The 21,801-nt window shown below is 39.5% G+C and overlaps 1 protein-coding gene across 2 annotated transcripts in view; it reads left to right on the top strand.

Annotated features, from left to right (window-relative positions):
* Window positions 1-21,801, top strand: part of agk (acylglycerol kinase) — a 62,128-nt gene that overhangs the window by 22,312 nt on the left and 18,015 nt on the right. For both annotated transcript variants that reach the window (XM_063058002.1, XM_063058000.1), the window contains exons 9-14: window positions 4,577-4,656; window positions 6,557-6,614; window positions 8,386-8,533; window positions 19,493-19,590; window positions 20,373-20,443; window positions 21,317-21,401. In XM_063058002.1, the coding sequence (XP_062914072.1) occupies window positions 4,577-4,656; window positions 6,557-6,614; window positions 8,386-8,533; window positions 19,493-19,590; window positions 20,373-20,443; window positions 21,317-21,401 (540 nt within the window). The remainder of the gene's footprint in view (window positions 1-4,576; window positions 4,657-6,556; window positions 6,615-8,385; window positions 8,534-19,492; window positions 19,591-20,372; window positions 20,444-21,316; window positions 21,402-21,801) is intronic.

Raw genomic sequence — 21,801 nt, 5'->3', positions numbered from 1 at the left:
GTACACATCTGTCCTCACCTCATCCTCCTGCCACCCCACCAGGGTTAGGGTTCTTCTTGTCCTCATCTATCATCCTGCCAGCCCCCGCGTCCAGCACATAATTCTCCAGGACTTCTGCCATCTCCAACAGGGTTCCACCACTGAGCACATCTTTCCAGCCCGAAAGGTCAACTCATCGTTTCCACAGATGCTGCCCGAGCTGTTGAGTTCCTCCAGTGTGTCGTGAGTGTTGCTTTTCTTTCACCCCCCCCGCCCCCCAGTTTCTGCTTTCTGCAGAGATCGCTCTCTACGCGACTCCCTTGTTTGTTCGTCCCTCCCCACTGATCTCCCTTCTGGCACTTATCCTTGCAAGTGGAGCAAGTGCTACTCCTGCCCCTACACTTTCTTCCTCTCTACCATTCAGGGCCCCAAGCAGTCCTTTCAGGTGAGGCGACAATTCACCTGTGGGTCTGTTGGGGTCTCTACTGGATCCGGTGCTCCCTTTGTGGCCTGTATATTGGTGAGACCTTACGTAGATTGGGAGACCACTTCACCGAGCACCTACGCTCTGTCCGCCAGAAAAAGTGTGTTCTCCCAGAACCCACCCATTTTAATTCCACTTCCCATTCCCATTCTGACATGTCAAGCCATGGCCTCCTTTATTGTTGCGATAAGGCCACACTCAGGTTGGAGGAGCAACACTGTATTCCATTGGGGTAGCCTCCAATCTGATGGCATGAACATCAATTTATTGAACTTCCGTTAATGCACCCCTGCTCCTTCACCATTCCCCATTCCCATTTCCCCTCTCACCTTGTCTCCTTACCTGTCCTTCACCTCCCTCTGGTGCTCCGCACCTTTCCGTTCTTCCATGGCCTTTTGTCCTCTCCTGTCAGCTTCCCCCTTCTCCAGGCCTTTATCTCTTTCACCATTCCACTTCCCAGCTCTTTACTTCACCCCTCCTGGTTTCACCTATCACCTATTACCTTGTATTTCTTCCTCCCTTCCCTCCCACCTTCTTACTCTGATTTCTCATTTCTTTTCTCCAGTCCTGATGAAGGGTGTTGGCCCGAAACATCAACTGTTTACTCTTTTCCAATGATACTGCCTGGCCTGCTGAGTTCCTCCAGCATTTTGTGTGTATTGCGTGGATTTCCCGCATCTGCAGATTTTCTCTTGTTTATAATATATAAAACTTGCTCAGTAATTTACAGCATGCCCGCTTTATGGTTTAAAAACATGACATGGCTGGCTGCTATTGAAAGGTGCAAGCTATAGAGGTAATTGTAATACTTTTTCAACAATTTAGACAACTTAGTTAAGCTGCAATTAACTTTGTTTTATCCCTCCTATGCCCTCATTCTTATTGCCAGTTATTTGTCATAAAATGTGTTTGCTGTACTGCCCAAAACATTTCTAACCTATGTGTTTTTTCAGTTTCATTTCTGTTGTCTAAAACATTTTGTTCTCCTCCTGCAAGATCATAAAAAGTCACTTCTGGATTTTCAGCCAGGCCGAAACCTTTATTCATTGTCATATAGCACAGAAGCGGGTTCTTTAGCTCAAAGTGACAGTACTAATCATTAAGTACCTATTCTATACCTATCCCATTGATCAACGCTTGGATCTATAGTCTTCTGTGCTTTGGTCATTCAGGTGCCCATCAAGTCTCCTGTTAAATTCAAAGATTCAAAGCACGTTCATTATCACAGAATGCCCTCTCCATCATCTTTCATACAGTGGTCATGTTATTATGTTTGTTTCCCATTTGGCCATTCTGGAAAAGCACTTCAGATTGCAACCCCTCTCTAGGTGAAAAAATATTCTCTGATTGTTTCTGAACCCTCTATTCCTCTTTTACACCTCTGCCCTCTTGATGTGGACGTCTGTATTGTGCAAAACTCACAGAAATTTTCTTGAACAGTAAAATCACAATTAACACTGTGTTCTCCTTGGCCTCATTGCATTGGAATATCATGTGATACTCTTGCATACATACATTCTTTCCTCAGGCAGAATGGCAATGCACCTCAGTAACTAGAAAACCCTCAGTTGGGTTAAATATTCTGCTTAAATTGCACTCTACTGTTGTTTGATAAATGTAATAATGTTTGATATCAGCAGTGTTATATCAGAGGTAAACAAAATTTTGGGCAGACTCTTAAAACAACTTGAATCTCTGAAACAATATCTCATTTTAACTTGCAATATTTGTTTTGAGTGAAGCTGGTGATCTGTTTCCAAACTGAAATTGTTTTTGCTACTCAGATTTTATTTCCTCCTGTGTCAGCTGCTGGAAAAATCTGTCTCCAATTCTCTTGGATCTGAACTGTCAACATTTGACCTTCCAGTAACCACATGTCTTATGTAGTTACAGATTGGACACATCCTCACCATCATCTTTCATACAGTGGTCATGTTAATATGTTTGTTTCCCATTTGGCCATTCTGGAAAAACCTTCATCTTTGCTTCATTAAGTCCAGGGTACTTACGTTGAAATGGATATGACAACAACTAGTTAAACCAGTCACCATTAGATTTGATTGGATCACATAAAGTTTCTACACTTGGGAATATTGAGATAACTCAGTACTGCCTAACTCTATTGACAATTATGATCTTTAAAACTTATTCCCATCACCTTCATACTCACTTTCAATATGTGTGCAAGGATTCTTGCCACTAAGAATGAAACATCTCATCATTGGGCTCCGCCACTCCCCTTCCTTTTCCTAAACTACCAGGACTCACTTCAAAAGAAATGGAAACAGAAAATGCTGGAAATATTCATCAAGTCAGGCAGCATTTTGGAGATTAAGATATCGACACTTTTGGTCAATATTGTTTCGCCAGAAACATTAACTCTGTCTTCTTCACAGATGCTGCCTGACCCGTTGTGATTTCTGGCATTTTCTGTTTCTGTTTTAGATTTCTTGCATCTTCAGTTTTATTTTGCTTTTCTCCCAGCCCTAGCTTTGAATTTCCATCTTTACTAACCCACCCTATATCCACTGCATGTTCATGTTGTCAACAAGACAGTCGTTTTGTTTTTGTCATTTTCCACAAAACTGTTGACTCCTATATTTAAGTGAGGTTTGTGAACCTGCTCTCAACTCATCAGCAGCCTTTGCCACAGACGACCACATTATCCTCAATTGTTTTTCCACTGTTGTCCGCCTAGGTGTAATTGGTTCGCCTGGTTTGATTTTAGCTGTCCTATGGTAGCCAAAATTCATTGCAATGGTCAGTGTTCCCATACTCACAATATTATATCTGGAGTTCAATCTTTGGTTTGCTCCATGTTCTTATCTACAAATTTCCCTGGGAAACATCTTCAAAATGACAGCATCAATCTCCAAATGTAGTTTAATAATAAACGTGCATCTTGCCACCACTTTCATAATTTCTGCCTGCTTGCCTGATTAGTTGTCCAGCATCTAGTATTGGATTGATAAAGCTCTCCTTCGCTATTAAATACTAGGAAAACAAAAAACAAAAACCTGGCTTTATTCCCCATTGCTTTGTTTTCATTTTTTCAGGTATATCACTGAAACTGTATCACGTCTGATTTTTTTTAAATCTGATTATGTTGGGACTATGTACCCATCACTCCACGCTACCTTTTTCTATTTTCACAAAGTTGCTTCAATGAGACCTTTTTTGCTTTATTGTTGCTGAGATACTTTTTGATGACTCTTTTCTCTAGACTTGACCTTTTCATGTGCTTTTGGTTGGTTACCCTTGTTATCCAAAGCCCCATAGTCCATTTCCCCATTCTGTCAGTCCATCCTTCAGCATTGCTCAAGCCTCTCTCCAGCCGCCTCCTTACCCCACCCTGGCCAGCCTTCAACTTTACCCTTGCCCTTGAATCTTTGGTATTTATTCAGGTCTCTTTTGAAAGTAGTTCAATTGGCTTGTATAAAGATACCATGAATTAGCAGTTAACCTCAAACATGAGTTGATTACATTGGAAGTTGTATTTGGTTATATTGGAGCCTAGTTAGCTCAGTCATCAGTCTTTTAATCTGAGGGTCCAGGGTTCAAGACCCTGTTCAGATGTTGTGTTTAAGTCCACATATCCAACACAAAACATGAAAAGTGCCAAATCACACGCAGGATTATGGTTAAAGAGAGAGGGTGTTTTTGGGTGTCATGATAGCATAGCATTCAGCATAATACTATTATCACTTGAAGCATCAGAGTTCAGCATTCAATTCCAGCCTCATCTGTATGTCCTCCCCATAGAATGTGTGTGCTTTCTCCGGCTCCTCCAGGTTCCTCCCACAGTTCAAAGATGTACCAGGTAGGATAATTGGTCATTGCAAATTGTCCCATGATTAGGTTCGGGTGAAATCAGGGTTGTCGGAGGCTGCTTCCAGCAGCTTGAAGGGCTGGAAGAACCTACTCCTTGCTATATCTCTAAATAAACAAAATAAGTAACTAGTTGTTGTCTGAAATATGAAGTTTTACAGGAAGAGCGTGTTACACACAGTAGTGTGATTAATAAAAGACCGTCCCTCTAGTAACTGATGAACTGGATGGTGAACGGATGTGCATTTTAAAGTCTGTATGTGATTTCTCCCAATGTACTTCCAGGGTGATAAAGATCGTCCGGTGTTTGCAGTGACTGGGTTGCGATGGGGAGCGTATAGGGATGCAGCTTCTAAACTCTCAAAGTAAGACATAATAAAAAGAAAGTGAAAAAGGCAGGTTAGGGGAATGGATGCTTAAACAGTATTTACTTTTTAAAAATTAAACCTGAGACTGTGCATTACTTTATTCCTTTCATTTTAGGGTTATGAGAACAACAATGCCTCTTTCTGTTCAGAATTGAGTAGTTATGCTAATACCCTGCTTCAGTAGAAAGGCACTGATGGGCAGGACAATTTGGATTATGGCCCAAGACATTATGTTTAGAGTGATTTAGTTTTAGAAATGGTGCTGTCAATAAAAGTTCCAGACTGTAGGGTTGAATACTATGTCCAGTCTGGCCAATTCCACTTCACCCTTAACAACAGTGTAATATTGTTTTAAGTCATGATTATATAATCTACAGGGTAACCATTTTATTTGACACTGCTCCTCGGGTATATAAGTGTTTTGAACATGGTGGTAAATTGGTTTGCATAAACCTAAAAAGAAAGCTCCTAATACAGGTTATAAAGCCTTTCAATTGCACTGGACGACTGCTTTCTAAGTACTTTTGGATTTGGGGCTGCTGATGATGAAAATCACCATGAAATTTCCCTGTCATGCACCAGTTTTTGAAATTGCCTATGTTTTTTAATTTCAATTCATAATTCAAGTCAGTGAAAGTGTTGCCCACAATGTCAGCTGAAAAGTTTTCTATCTTGTCCAGCATGCTTAGGCAGGGCCTATGCTGCATGGCAGGACAGGTTTTAGAAAAGCTATAAATTTCCAGTGAGGATTTCGATATTTGAGACAGATTTTTCCCAGAATAACTGATGCCAAGATTAAGGAAGACATTTTTATTGGTCCACAAATCAAACAGGTCATCAATGACAAGCAATTTGAAGAACTTCTTGTGAGATCGGAGAAAATTGCATGGAAGCCAGTCAAGATGTTTTCTTGGCAAACAAAGAGCAGCAAACCACATGCAGCTGATTGACAACATGCTTCATGAAGTGCAACATGTCACTAAAGATTCATTTTCTGCATTCCCATTTAGACTTCTTCCCTGCAAATCTTGGTGCTGTCAGTGATGAGCATGGTGAAAGGTTTCTCCAGGACATTGTGATCATGGAGAAATGGTGTCAGGGCAACTGGAATCCATCAATGCTGGCAGATTATTGTTGGACACTTAAGCGAGAAGCCTCAGACACTGAGTACAAACAAAAATCATCAACAGAACATTTTTAGCTTTATTGAACTATTGCAAAGGGCCGGCACAGTTTGGCAATTAAACACGTTATATTCAATAAAAGTTCATTTCTCATTTCTCCAAATTTCTACGTGTTGCAAGTAGTTGAAATGATGTTTGTGTTCAGGTTCAAAGTGGTCTATCATAACAAAAAAAAATTCTGAGGAAGGAACATTTTCTAAAAAAAAATTTGCTGTCTAGTGTTAATGGTGATTGTATACATTTCACATTTATGATTCCACAAACCACCTCCTTTAGAGTTAAGTGCCAGTGGAAAGAAAATCTAATCCTCATGTGGATGATACAAACAGTCAGTGCTGCAGTGGCTAGTTCTCAAAACAGCTGTCCACAGACATTTGGCAGATTTGTGACTAATCAAGATCTTGGCTCAGATTTATGGTACTGACTGGAGGAAGAGGATAAAAAATTGATATTAAATTGTTTAAGAAAGAACACTCCATTTTTGCTTTATGCATGTTTGGCCAATGCATTATGTTTATAATATATAAAAAGCATAGATAACATTAATAATACTAATTTGGGAAGTCCAAGATTGTGAAAGTCACATTATAAATACAAATGTGTTCTTAATACTGTTTACTATAGTCTGGCTCCTAATGTATTGCTTAGAATTTGTGTTTAATAATAAATGATTCATCCATTCATAGTGTTTCCTCAATTTTATCCCATTGCAGATATTGGTACCTTGGACCTCTCAAAGACAAGGCATGTCATCTGTTCAGTGTATTTAAAGTAAGTACATGATATAATTTTCCCATTTCTTGAGCTGTGGTTGGAGATGACACAAGCTGAGAAACTCTTAATTGAATCTTGCATTCTTAGCAGAATTATGGAAACTGCAGGGTCTTTTACATTTTCAAGAGATAATGTTGGTATAACTGGATAAGCCCCCTAAAACCTTTACAATATACCCCTAACAAATCTCCTTAACTTGGCTTAATTGGATCACTCTTTACTCTTTATAGAGGTTACCCCAATAATAACTTGTTTAAATTAGGAAGGAATGTTAAGGAATTAACTACGTTTGGTTTGTCTTTCTCCAATTGATCAATTACAGAATATCTAACAAAATGTTGCTGAGAAAGGAGTTTGATTAGAAGGAAGTATTTTAAATCAGTGGATTCTGGTTAATTGGGACACATCAGGACCAGTACATTTGGCCCATTTAAGTGGCTGTCTCAATTAACTGGTTTCATGGAAATATTAAAAGGATATAAAATTACAAACTACTGTTTAACTGAGTAACAAATTGTTTTTAAATGAAATAGAGAACAAATTAGAACACTTCCAATACTACTACAGTGCTATAAAGCTGTGTATTTGTTCCTAATGGTTATCAGCAGAATTTATTCAGTATATGCTGCTGTGTTCTTTTGATTGATTGTAAATTAAGAAAATCAACGCAGACACCTAGTGCAAATAATGCGCTTTCTTCATAGTCCTGACGAAGGGTCTCGGCCTGAAGCGTCGACTGTACCTCTTCCTAGAGATGCTGCCTGGCCTGCTGCGTTCACCAGCAACTTTGATGTGTGTTGCTTGAATTTCCAGCATCTGCAGAATTCCTGTTGTTTGTGCTTTCTTCATACAATGCTTTCAATGATCACGTCCTCCAAATCTTCATTTTCATTGTAACGTTCAAGATGATTGTTGATACCTTAATTCTTCGTAGTACCTAACTTGTTGAAGTAGTGAAATCATTTCGTTTTCACTCCCAGCCATTTCTGGCATCTGTAACCTAAATGATTGAAGCCGCATGAGCAAAACGGTTCTGAATTATCTTACTGTTTAATTGTCTCGCCAACTATCGGTGACAAAAATTACTGCTTTCTGAACATGCGCACACGCAACTGGTGCTACTTATAACCGGTTCACTTTAAGCATGATGTAGTGTCTAACAGCCACAGAAGTGCATGTGATGCATGCTAGTTAGAAACTGCTTGGCAACAGTCTTCTGTCACAATTACGTAGCATATTGCTCCAAATAAACAAAGGAAAACCCAGCTATCTTCTCTTTTTTTGCTCTTTAATAGTTGTCCCAAATTAGCAGCTGTCCTGATTAACTGATGTTCCAGTGAACTAGAATCCACTGTACAATAAATCAACATTAAAGCCTGTGGCTGTAAATCACTTCATGTCCTTGCATTCTCTTTTCAAAAACATTCAGCTTCACTGCCCTCTCAAGACCACTGACATTACCTACCTGTGTCCTTTGCCCCAGTACTTATGGTCAGGTTTTAAGATCTCTTCATCATACTCTCATGAATTATAACCCATCCTGCTTTCACTTTCTCCAAGAGTCTGTTTAACAACAAGCTCTGGCCATAAATTTGGTCCTTGTCGAAATAACCCCTTTGGCTTGGGTCATATCGGCTTCATTGTTGATATGTATTTTAACTGTATTTAAGGATTGAATTGCACTTCTTGATACTATAGTGTTTTGATGGCTGTCAGCCTGAGCACAGTGTTTTTAATAGTGCGTTGTATTTCTGTGTTTGTTGTCCAGACTTGGCCACCAACACGCCAGGCCTCCATTGTATATCTGGGCCCCACAGAGAGACCACCAGAGCAAACTGAGGAGAATCACCCACGGCCCAGTCTGTGGCAGCGGATACTTAAAAGGCTGGAATTGTACTGGGTGACTCCCAGAGAGGGTGAGATGGTTGAGGAATTTGTTTTTGCTCCTTTTGGTACCACTGCTACTGTCAATTCATTACACAGTTAACCCTATTCAGCCAAAATTAGTTCGAGATGAACTTTGCATACTTTATGATAGGATGTTTTGTATATTCTTTATGAAAAGTGCTATTTCAGGGGGACTTCCGGGTCATCAAGGGAATGGCGGCGTAAGGAAAAGGTCTCTCGACAAAAAAGAAGGTAAACTGCCCCAAAATCGAATTTAGACAAATACTTAATATTGCATAACTATATTAATAAAAGGGGCAAGGATGATGTCTAAGAACAAGAATAAAAAGTCCGCTTCGAAGGCTGATAAACATAAAGAGATGCAGCAAGGCGAAGGGCCTAGCTCTCCCACGGCAAGCCAGGACGGAGATAATGAGGGGGAATCGGTGACTCTGTCTTTGATTCTCAGAGAGATTCGCGAGTTCCGACAAGATAACAGCAAACAGCTGGAAGATATTAAAGGAGAAATAGTAAAAACTAACTCGCGGATAGATGAAGCCGAAGCGAGGATTGTTGGAATTGAAGAGAAGCTACAAAATGCCGAGGAAGTGATAGCAGAAATGCTGAAGCTACAAGACCAACTCCAGTGGAAACTAATAGATCAAGAAGGCCGCTCGAGAAGGGAAAATGTGAGGATCTACGGAGTTCCCGAAGAAACCGAAGGTAAACCCGGATTGATGATTCCTTTCGTGGAGAAGCTGCTTAGAGAGAACCTTGATATGCCGGCCGCAAAAGACCTACAGATAGAAAGGGCTCACCACGCGTTGGCACCACAGCCCCCGGCAGGCGCCCAGCCCAGATCGATTCTGATCAGATTTCTCAGTTACAGAAGGAAGGAAGAGGTGCTTAAAAGAGCATGGCAAAAGAAAGGTTTCATGTGGAACAACTGCAAAATCAGTTTAGACCATGACTACGCACCGGGGATTCTTGCCAGACGGAAGGAATATATGGAAACACGGAGAGTCCTGAAGGAAAACAACATCAGATTCCAGACCCTGTATCCAGCTCGGCTGAGAGTCTTTTACGACGAAGGGACAAAAACTTACGCTACGGTGGAGGAGGCAACGTCGGACCTGGCGGACCGGGGACTACCTATTAAAGTTATCACCCAACCGGAGTCGCTACTGGAGAGGATTCGGCAGAAGTCGTGGCAGTTAGTGGGGCGAGGACGCTCCACTCGAAACAGAGTGTCAAACTACAAGGAAAAGCTGCAAATATTCAGACGCGAATGTACAGAGAATACAGATTAATTAAGAGAAATGACTGAAAAGAGTAAATCGGACTTAAAAGTAAAATGAAAACTGGTAATTGAAAATAATCTAGGCGGAATAACTTGAATGATAGCAATATGGTCGAGACATAAATAGGAGAAAATTCTCTATGATTATTCAAACTGCTGAGGGCCCTCTAACACAGGGTGAAGATAGAGGTTATCCCTCTGAACTGAGGCGGGTCGGTGCTCAGGCCTCACTGTGGGAAGTCGGGGAAAATTTTCAAATGTTATACGTTCAGAAATGTCTAGGGTGTGGTTATATGTCTTGGTTTACTGTTGAGAAGGGATTGCTTACTGTTTGGTTAGAAAAGGAGAGTGCTTTTTTTCTACTAGAGAAAAATGCAAACTGAATTGGTAAAAATAATTTTCTATAATGTTAATGGGGTTTTGAATCCAATTAAAAGAAATAAGATTATGTCTAAATTGAAAAAAGAGAGGGCACAAATAGCTTTCCTCCAGGAAACACATATGAGCCAATCTGAACATGGAAAATTAAAAAGAATGGGCTTTAAGCATGTATTTTATTCATCATATAAATTGAGTCACAAAAGAGGGGTAGCTACTTTAATATCAAGTAATCTTAATTATGAACATATTTCAGAGACTAGAGACAAAGAAGGACGGTTTGTAAAAATCACAGGAAGAATAGAAGGTACAGAAATAACATTGCTGAATGTTTATGCTCCTCCAGGTAGTGAATGGTCATTTTATAGACACATTTTTGACCTAATGGTCAGTTCTCGAGGGGTAGTAATTTGTGGAGGGGATTTTAATATTGGATTAAATCCTATATTAGATTCTTCAAGAATAGTTACTCAGAATAAACCTCTGACTCGGAAAGTGAATTCATTGATGGAGGAGTTGGGAATTATAGATGTCTGGAGGGAATTACACCCTACTAGTAAAGATTATACATATTACTCTTTCCCTCATTCAGCCTATTCAAGGATAGACTATTTCTTTATCTTTAATACAGGTAGACTCAGGATAAAAAACTGTAATATTGCAACAATTGATCTGTCGGATCATAGCCCAGTCTCTATGTCTCTAATCCTGGAAAGGAAAATGAGGAAAACACTATGGAGGCTAAACTCACATATACTTAATAACCCAAAAGTAATGGAGAGATTAAGGGGAGAAATCAAAGAATATCTAGACCTTAATGACACGGGAGAAACATCACCAGTGATTTTATGGAATACATTGAAAGCTGTACTGAGAGGGAAAATTATTTCCATTACTACTCACATGAAAAAAATCAATGCACAAAAATTAGCAGACCTTCAAGGAAAATTAAAACAACTTCAAGTTGGAGATAGCAACAAAAGTAATTCAGATCGAAAACAGGAAATTAGGAAATTGCAAAGTGAAATTGATGATATTTATACGTTGGAAACTCAAAGAAATTTTCTTTACCTGAGACAAAAGAATTATGAAGTAGGAGGTAAATCAGCTAGATTATTAGCATATAAATTACGAAAACAACAAGCAGACAATACAATTCATAAAATAAAGAATCCAAAGACAAAGCTTGTGGAGAGTACAATAGGGAAAATTCAAGAGAGTTTTGAAACGTATTATCGAGAGCTGTACTCCCAACCCCGGGCCCCCAATGAGCCCTATATAGACAGTGTATTGAATTTTTTAGATCTACCTAAACTTACAGATTTACAAAATGAAAGTTTATTAGAACCAGTAACTGTCAAAGAACTGAACGTGGCCATCTCTAGGTTAAAGGCTGGAAAGTCCCCGGGTTCTGATGGGTTTACCTCAGAGTGGTACAAGTCCCTGAAGACACAGTTAGCCCCATTACTACTTAACACCTTTAATTGGATCTTGCAGAGAGGAGAAACTCCACCTTCCTGGAGAGAAGCGATTATTTCAGTTATTCCTAAAGAGGGTAAAGATAAACTAGAATGTGGCAATTATCGGCCAATTAGTGTTCTTAATTTAGATTACAAACTATTTACATCTATATTAGCGCGCAGATTGGAAAAACTTTTACCTGGCCTAATCCATTTAGACCAGACTGGATTTATTCAACAAAGACAAACACAGGACAACATAAGGAGAACTCTGCACATATTAGAACAGGTTAATAAGAACGAGACAGAGACAATGGTAGTAGGATTGGACGCTGAGAAAGCTTTTGATTCGGTTAGTTGGGCATTCCTATACAGAGTGTTAGGAAGATTCGGCTTTCAAGAAAGGTTTATTAAAGTAATTCAGACTCTGTATGACAGCCCAACAGCCCGAATTAAGATAAATGGGGACCTCTCTGACTCCTTCATTTTAGAGAGAGGCACTAGACAGGGATGCCCAATTTCTCCTCTCCTTTTTGCGCTATATATTGAACCACTTGCCCAACTAATAAGACAGAGCGAAATCGTAAAAGGTATCAAGGTGGCAGGGATTGAACAGAAAGTGGCGTTATTCGCAGATGATGTTTTGGTCTATCTGAGTGAACCAGAAAAATCATTTATAGGATTGTTTACACTGTTGGATGACTTTGGGAAAATATCAGGTTATAAAATAAATGTAAAGAAAACGCAGGTTATGTCCCTAAATTATACACCATCCAAAAAATTGCAGGATACATACGATCTTAAGTGGGAAGCTAAATCATTAAAATATTTAGGAATAACCCTGCCGAAGGATCTTTCAACACTGTCACAGGTAAATTATGGGCCATTAATCTCAGAGATAAAAGCAGATATGCATAGATGGAATCTTATCCCCTTTTTAAGTTTAAATTCAAGGATAAATACTATAAAAATGAATATTCTTCCTCGGTTATTATATCTTTTCCGTACTTTACCAGTGGAGGTGGATGATAATCAATTCAGGGAATGGGACAAATGGATTTCCCGCTTCATTTGGCAAGGAAGGAAACCTAGAATTCGATATAACACTTTACAGTTAGGGAAGGAAAGAGGAGGTATGGTTCTTCCTTGCCTGAGAAATTATTTTTATGCCTCACAGATAACCCCTCTGTTATATTGGTGTAATAGGGAATATAAGGCTAGATGGAAGGAAATAGAATTTGGATTAGTTGACAGTTTTCCTCTTCAGGCCTCAATAGCTGACAAAGGATTGATGGCCCAGTTGGAAAAATTTAATAATGCTTGGATAAATCTTAAATGAAAAGTATGGCAGAAGGTGGTTAATTCATGTGGAATTAATAACATGCTAAAACTTTTTAGATGGTGTGCATATGATACCGAATTCCTTCCCAACAGAGGAGATAAAAGATTTGAGCTATGGATAAAGAAAGGTCTTACAACCTACCTCTCATTTATAGATAAAAGAGTATTACAAAGTTTCCAAATCCTGCAGGACAAACATGGCCTAGAACATAATGACTTTTTTAGGTACCTTCAAATACGAAACTATGTTAACCAGAGTTGTAGATATACAGACCTATCAACAGTAGAATTAGAATTTTTCAAGATTCTGAATTCGGCTTGCAGTTCAATACCTAGTAAATCAGTTTCTCGCCTATATAATACACTCTCCCATGCTAAAAATGTAAATACACTGTATATTAAAGAGAAGTGGGAGAAAGAAGCGGGGTTGGTACTTTCAGAGGAGGCTTGGGGGGAAATCTGCAGCTTTCAATGGTCCTCGACTAATTCTTTGACTTGGAGAGAACATTGTTGGAAAAACATTATAAGATACTTCAAGACCCCATATCAGGAAAAATATAAAGATACAAATGTGATGTGTTGGAGAAGGTGCGGCTCTAAGGAGGCAAATCATTTTCATATTTTCTAGGATTGCCCTAAATTAAGTCTATTTTGGGAAGGTATTCATAGAACATTAGTTAAGGTACTTAGGTCCCAGATACCTCTGAACTTTGAGACGCTCTATTTGGGGCATGTATTGTTCCTTGAACAGAAGGAAGATATAAAGTTGCTGCAGGCCCTCTTAGCAGCAAGTAAGAAATCAATCACTAGAAAATGGCTAAATCCAATACCACCTACATTAGAAGATTGGTACGAAATTATCTTGGAAATATTTAAAATGGAAAAGTTGACCTACTCCCTGAGAACTCAAAAAGAAACATTTTATCAAATCTGGAATAAATGGATTGAATATATAACCCCAATGCGAGCAGACTTTAGATGACTCTCCTAATGATTTATATTGCTCTTCTCATCAACACAGTAATATTGCTAACGTAAGCACCCCTAGTCTAAATGTTTGTTGTTGTTTTTTTTTGGAAAATAGAGAATTAACACAAGTAAAGGGAAAGATTTGGGAAAGGGATAAAAAAAAAAGAAAAAATTAAGTAAATAAGTACATAGGGATTGGATAATTATGTCTGCGGGCAGGAACAAGCACGAACAAATTGGGATATAAACATCTACAATGGTTGGTATATAGGCTTGTATGCAACATTTTGGACCAGTGGAAATGGTCCAGAAGGGTTGTATGGAAACTATTATTACCATTTTTCTTAACAACTAATTTCATTACTTAGCCTAATAGGTTAGATTTACCACAGTACATAATTATCTATTTAAATGTTTATTTTGCTTTTATATCATCTCAATGTGTACTTAAGAATGTATAAATAATTGTAGTTTTATACATATAAAAAAATGGAAAAGGTTATATGTGTGAAAAAAGTACATGATAATTGTGAACTCCTTATCCAAATAAAAATAAAATTAAAAAAAAAGAAAAGTGCTATTTCATTTTTTTTCAACCAGAGATATAGGATCTGAATTAGGCCATTTGACCAATTGTGTATACATCACCATTCAATCATGCTGAACTTTCTTCAACTTCATTATCCCGCCTTCTCCCTGTGCCCATAACCTCCTTACCAATGAATTATTCTGCACACTTTCTGTCTCCAGTGTGATGATGGACACTTTGTAGCCAAGCAGTTCCCAATACAATTTCTGCCTGGTCACAGGGAATGCAAAAAATAGTCTGAGGGATGATAGTCTAATAGTCCTGTGAAATTCCATATCAAACTTTTGCACTTTTCTATGATCAGAAACTCATAGAGCAAGGAACTGAGCCTTTGTCCCATCATTTCACAACATGTGTTGATGTCATATATATTACCCTCCAGCTATTGAGTGTTCATTGGACTACACTCTGTGGCTGTTAAGAGGAGGTCACTTACTGATCATCTCTGGGAAAAATGTGAATTGTGTTTGTTTATGGATGAGGTTGACTGGCTCATCTGAAAGATTCACCAGATGTCTGAAAATTCCAGCAATTGTCCATTCTTGCAGATTTGTCAATAAAATTATCTAACAAACCATCAGCTGTGTGATAAACAGGCTTTGTGCTTCCTGTGTTCCATAGCTTAGCTGTCTTCATAAAAACATTTTTCCTCACAAATTGGAGGCCATCAGTCTGTGCCAGAAACAGAATCATTTAATTATACTGGCATATGTCATGAAATTTGTTATGTATATGTAATGCAAAATGAGAAAAAGAAAGTAGTGAGATGGTGTTCATGAGTTCAATGTCCATTCAGAAATCTGATGGCAGAGGGGAAGGAGCTATTCCCAAATCATTAAATGTGTGCCTTCAACCTCCTGTACTACCTCTCTGATGGTAGCAATTCAAAGTGATCCCATTCCTCTACTACTCTACTAATTAGTACCCCTGTGGCTGTTCACCCCAATAATAAATTGGGTAAGTATTGTAGGAGGGGCAGGACCTACCGGGGGAAGCTGCAGCAACCAGGTCTGTAGCACTTAGTCTGGCTCTATGGCTCATAAGGGAAGGGGGAGAGGAGAAGTTCAGGAGTGAGAGGGGATTTCATAGTTAGAGGAGCAGACGTAAGATATCAGATGGTATTTTGCCTCCCAGGTGCCAGGGTCAAGGATGTCTCAGATTGGGGACACAGAATTCTAAAGTGGGAGTATGAGCTGCCAGAAGGAGCAGTACATATTGGTAGCAATGACATGGGTAGGAAAAGGGAGGAGGTCCTGAAAATAGAATATAGGGAGTTAGGTAGAAAGCTGAAAAACAGCCCTCCAGGATAGTAATCTCTGGATTACTGCCTGTGCCTCGCACCAGTGAGGGCAAAAATACAATGATTTGACCAATGAGTGCATGGCTGAGGAACAGGTGCAGGGGGCAGGGTTTCAGATTTCTGGATCATTGGGATAGCTTCTGTGGAAGATGTGACCTTTTTTTTACAAAAAAAGTTTGGCTTACACCTTGGGCAGGTTTGCTAGAGCTGCTAGGGAGGGCATAAATTAGTTTAGCAGTGGATGGGAGCCCGAGTGATAGGGTGGCAGATGCAGCAGTTGATATAAAAGTAGATGCAGTGTGTAGTGAGACTGAAAAAAGACAGGCAGAGGACAGGGCAAAACTGCAGTCAGTCGAATGAGTTGAAGTGTAACATGGGAACAAAATCGAAACGGGCTAAGCAGGACTAAAGTTGATTTATAAGAATGCACACAGTATATGGAATAAGGTGAGTGATCTTATAGTTAGAGATTGGCACGTATTCCATTGTGAGCATCACTGAGTCATGGCTGAAAGAAGATCGTGGGAGCTTAATATCCAAGGATGCAGGTAGACAGAGGGAGTAGGCTGGCTCTGTTGGTAAAAAATGAAATCAAATCCTCAGAAAGAAGTGATGTAGAATCCTTGTGGGTAGAGTTAAGTAACTGCAAGTGTAAAAATTCCCTGATGGGAATTATATACAGGCCTCTGAACAGTAGCCACATGGGATACAAATTATAACGGGAGATAGAAAAGGCATGTAAAAAGGGTAATGTTACAGTAGTCAAGAGGGATTTCAATATGCAGGTAGTTTGGAAAATTCAGGTTGGTACTGGATCCCGAGAGGGCATTTGTAGAATGCCTAAACATGGCTTTTTAAGAGCAGCTTGTGGCTGAGCCCACTATAGGAAAGACAATTCTAGACTGGGTGTTGTGTAATGAATCAGGTTTAATTAGAGAGCTTAAGGTAAAGGACTTAATCTTGAATCTTGAATCAATGATCATAATAGATAGAATTCACCCTGCAGTTTGAGAGGGAGAAGGTAAAGTCAGATGTATCAGTATTACAGTGGAGTAAATGGAATTCTAGAGGCATGAGAGAGGAGCTGGCCAAAGCTGATTGGAAGGAGACACTAGCAGGGATGACAGCAGAATAGCAATGGCTGGAGTTTCTGGGAGCAGATTGGAAGGGTGCAGGATAGGTATATCTCAAAGATGAAGTATTCTAAAGATAGGATGAGGCAACAGTGGCTAACAAAGTCAAAAAACTGCATAAAAACAAAAGAGCGGGCATATAACATAGCAAAAATTAGTGGTAAGTTTTTAAAAACCAACAGATGCCAACCAAAAAAGCCATGAAGAGAGAAAAGATTAAATATAAAACAGGATACAAGAAGTTTTTATATATAATGAATAAAAGACAGGTAAGAGTGGATATTGCACTGCTGGAAAATTATGCTGGAGAGATAGTAATGGGGAACAGAGTAAAGGTGGATGAACTTAAGTATTTTGCATGGGTCTTCACCATGGAAGACACCAGCAGTGTGCCATAAATTTGAGAGTACCAGCACAGAAGTGAGCTTAGTTGCTATTACTAAAGGGAAGGTACTAGGGAAGCTGAAGGGTCTGATAGGTGGATAAGCCATCCGGAACAGATGGACTACACCCCAGGGTTCTGAAAGAGGTAGATGAAATTGCGGAGGCATTAGTAATGATCTTTCAAGAATCACTAGATTCAGGAATGGTTCTGGAGAACTGGAAAATTGCAGATGTCACTCCACTCTTTAAGGGGGAGGGAGGCAGAAAAAAGGAAATTATAGGCCAGTTAGCCTGACTTCAGTGGTTGGAAAGCTGTTGGAGTCCATTATTAAGGATGAGGTTTTGGGATACTTGGAAGCACATGGTAAAATAGGCCAAGTCAGAATGGTTTTCTAAAGGGGAAAGCTTGCTTGACAAATGTGTTGGAATTCTTTGAGAAAATAACAAGCAAGATAGAGAAAGGAGAGTCAGCAGATGTTGTTTACTTGGATTTTCAGAAGGCCCTTGACAGGATGCCGCACATGAAGCTGCTTTAGAAGATAAGAATTTGTGGTATTACATGAAATGTACCAGCATGGAAAGGAGATTGGCGAGGGGTAGGTATTGAGGAAGCGAGTAGTCTGCAGAAAAACTTAAATTGAGAAAACAAGCAAAAAATTGGTGGATGGAATATTATATAGGGAAGTGTATAGAGGTGCACTTTTGATAGAAGGAATAAAGGCGTAGACTGTTTTCTAAACAGGGAGGGAAGCCAGAAATCAGAGGTGCAAAGCTGCTTTTGAGTCCTTGTGCAGGATTCCACAAAGATTAACTTGCAGGTTGTGTCGGTGGTTAGGAAAGCAAATGCAATGTTAGTATTCATTTCGAGAGAACTAGAATTTAAAAGCAAGGATGTAATGCTGAGGCTTTATAAGGCACTGGTCAGACTACATTTGGAGTATTGTAAGCAGTCTTGGGGTCCCTTATCTAGCTGACATTGGATATGGTCAAGTGGAGGTTCCTGAGAATGATTCTGGGAATGAAAGGGTTGACAAATGAGGAGCGTTTGATGGCTCTGGGTCATCTCACTGGAATTTAGAAGAATGAGGGGTTATCTCATTGAAACCTATTGGATACTGGGTGAGTCTAGGACCAGAAGGTTCAGTCTCAGAATAGAGGGGCATCCATTTAGAACAGAGGTGAGGAGGAATTTCTTTACCCAGAGGGTACTGAATCTGTGAAATTCATTGCCACAGACTGCTGTGGAGGCTGAGTCATTGGGTGTATTTAAAGTGGAGTTGATAGGTTCTTGATTCGTCAGGATGCCAAAGGTTATGGGGAGAAGGCAGGAGAATGGGGTTGAGAGGGATAATAAATCAGGTATGATGGAATGGTGGCCAGTCTTGATGGGCTGAATGGCCTCATCCTGCTCCTTTGTCTTATGGTTGAATTCTTCCAGTAATCTATGTTCCCTGCTATCAACTCTCCTCTTCCCCAACTCCTTGCCAGTTTCTATACTTGCTTACACACTACCAGCAATATATGGGGGGTCAGCTAAACCAGGGGTCTCCAACCTTTTGCGCACCGCGGACCGGTTTAATATTGACGATATTCTTGCGGCTGACGGGAGGGTGGGGGGGGGTGCGCGGGGTGTTCAAGTTCAACAGTGCATGACAAGGAATGAGGAAAGGTGCAGCTGATTCATATGGTTTCATATCACCAAATCATATCGTTTCTGCGCGGCCCGATAGCACATGCTCGCGGCCCGGTGGCTGGGGACCTCTGAGCTAAACTACCATCACCGCAGTGGGGGAGGAAACCTCCCCAGTCATAAAGCAGCATTGGAGGCCAGGATTGAACCTGGGTTGCTGGAGCTCTGAACCAACAGTGTTTACCAGCTGTTGCTCACAGAATGAGACCAGCTGACTATGCCAACCAATAAAGTACCATCCGACTTCCTACCGTTTATTTCATATTGGGTCTCATATTTCTGCCAAAATGTAACATCCCCTAGGTTAAAAGAAAATTCTTTCTCTCTCTAAACCTTGTATAATTTACTTTAAATCTGGATTTCTTAGTGTTGATTTCCATGCCTGTTTTCGCTGTTGTTGGAGAGGTGATTTTAAGGAGTTTGATTTTCATTTTCTGGATACAGTGACATTGGACCCAGTGAAACCGGAGCACTGGGAGGAAGTAGAGAAGCCAGCAGTGGAAGTGACCATCAGTACCCTCAATAAACATGCAGACCTAAAGGTGAGTGTGAGTCCGTTGATTGTTCATGTGTAATTGCAGTAATAAACTATAGCAGTGAAATAGATTTAAAGAGTCTATATTATTTCATAAAATATTCAAACATTTGCTTTGATAAAAGCAGTAATTTTATTCCTATAGTGGAATCAAACTGAAGTCAGTTCATTGGTGTGTACTAAAGAATGTCTCATTTTGCGATTTATAAAATGGAAACCCAAAGGAGCAATTGTCCATGGGCTGTTAGCTTAGGGGGCCTGGAGTCTGCGTGGTCCTGGACTTTTTATTTCCTTGTATCACATTTGAAGAATTCGTACTTGAACAAGAGGGTCTGTTTGGCCACAAGTTGTGGTTTTGCTTTAATTGGAAGAGAAGGGAAAAGGGAAGAAATACAGAAATGAGTGAGAGTTTTCTATAGAATGCACTGCTGTCCTTGTGGATTCCAATGGGCCACTGACCTATCTGGGCATTCTCACAGGTGACAATTTTAACATTTCTGACACTATTGCAATTTAATCAATTGGAATAACTAAATGATGCCTGATTTTTTACTTCTACATTTTGGATGTGCTTTTTTTTTTGCATGGAGCTGTATGACATCAGGTATGTTCAGTTTGAATTGGGGACATAAAGTCCTGAATGGGGGTGGGTGTGATCTCAGCTATACTGCTTGCAGTAGTCCTTTCATAATGTGAGATTTGTATTCCTGCTATATTCTACCTTATTATATTTATGAAAATTATTAATAGTATTATTCTGAATAATCCACTTTGTGACTTTTTCTACAGCGTACTGAAGACGCCATGAATATTTGTATAGAACCAGATACCATCAGCAAGAGGCAGTTTGTTACTACAGGGTAAGTGTCATTTGACTGGTTTACCTGTAAAATAGTTTTCTGATTTGGAGCTCATTTTGTGGAGGAGCTGATGCTAAAAGAGTTATTCTATGCACACTGTTGACAAGACACCAGGATCATATTAAAGCAGATAGTCATAGATACTTAAATATTCCATAGAATGTGTTTTAAAATGCTTTCCATTCCCCTTGATTTGAAATCCTTTTAGTTTTCTCCAAACCAAATAATATGGGGAGAGAGTTTACTGCTTAAGGTTCAAGTGGTTTGGGATTCCAGTTCTCCTGTACAAGAAATATGAGTCATTGTAGAGGCTTAGATGGAAGTGAAAGGCTCTTTACTCCCTGGTAATATAATGCTCTGTGGGCTACCAGGCACATCACAAATAGATTATGTGCTTTTGCAGAGTTCGTTGTGTATGTTGCAACATCATGATTAAGATAAGGCTCAAATTCTTGAGCTTTTACTAAAAGTAAAAATAAACTCTTTATAACGAAACTGTTGGTGAGGCCGTACCTTTACTTCCTTTATTTAATAAAGGAAATTATTATTCCACATTTGGCTTTATTCATAAACCAGTTACTATGGTGTCAAAGGGAGCCTTTGTTTCAAATTGTCCTTTCCATTTTGGAGCTGTGTGCCCCGACTCTCATCCTGTTATGTGGAGTAATAATTTCCTTTTAATTACATTTTCCTTTTCTAGAGCTACAATTGTAAGAAGCCAGGATGTTGATAATTGGCCCACTCTAACCCTGTTCTGAAATTCATTCGTTAGATGGGCACCCTGTTTGCCAAGAAACAGCGTAGCACATTGTCACAAGTTTTATGAGATGAGTTGCTGGTTTATTGCACTTTGTTCCTTGACCCTTTTTACAGGAGTCAGAAGCTGACTGATCCACACTCATGCCCTGAAGGCAGCCACACTCTCCGAGCCAGTGTATGTAAACTGCACCTACCAAAGGTAAGGGCTTACATTGAGAAATGGGCCCAATTCCTTCTATGACAGCATGAGGATTCCCTGCATTGGTACTTTGAAATTTATCTTACAAGTATGGATAATTATGACCTAAATTCCCTAAAGCATGCAATTATTTTGCTCTCTTCATATTAGACTTAAATTTAAGAGGGGGGAGTATTTTGCTTAACAATAACTCAAGACTGTAGAGACAAATTGTACATGCTTTTCGGCTTGTCACATTCCAGTGGGATGTGTCTGTCAATACTTGTATACTGTCTAAATTAACACTATCTGTCAGGGACCAGAGGATGGTCTAACATGTTGGAAGAGAACAACATCACTAGGAAAAGAAATTGAACAACTTCATGAAGCTGAATTTCGTATTTGAATTGATCTTCCATGA

The sequence above is a fragment of the Mobula hypostoma genome, chromosome 9 (genome assembly GCF_963921235.1).
Source record: "Mobula hypostoma chromosome 9, sMobHyp1.1, whole genome shotgun sequence".
NCBI classification, from domain to species: Eukaryota; Metazoa; Chordata; class Chondrichthyes; order Myliobatiformes; family Myliobatidae; genus Mobula; species Mobula hypostoma.
This window is presented reverse-complemented; position numbering and strand designations above follow the sequence as displayed.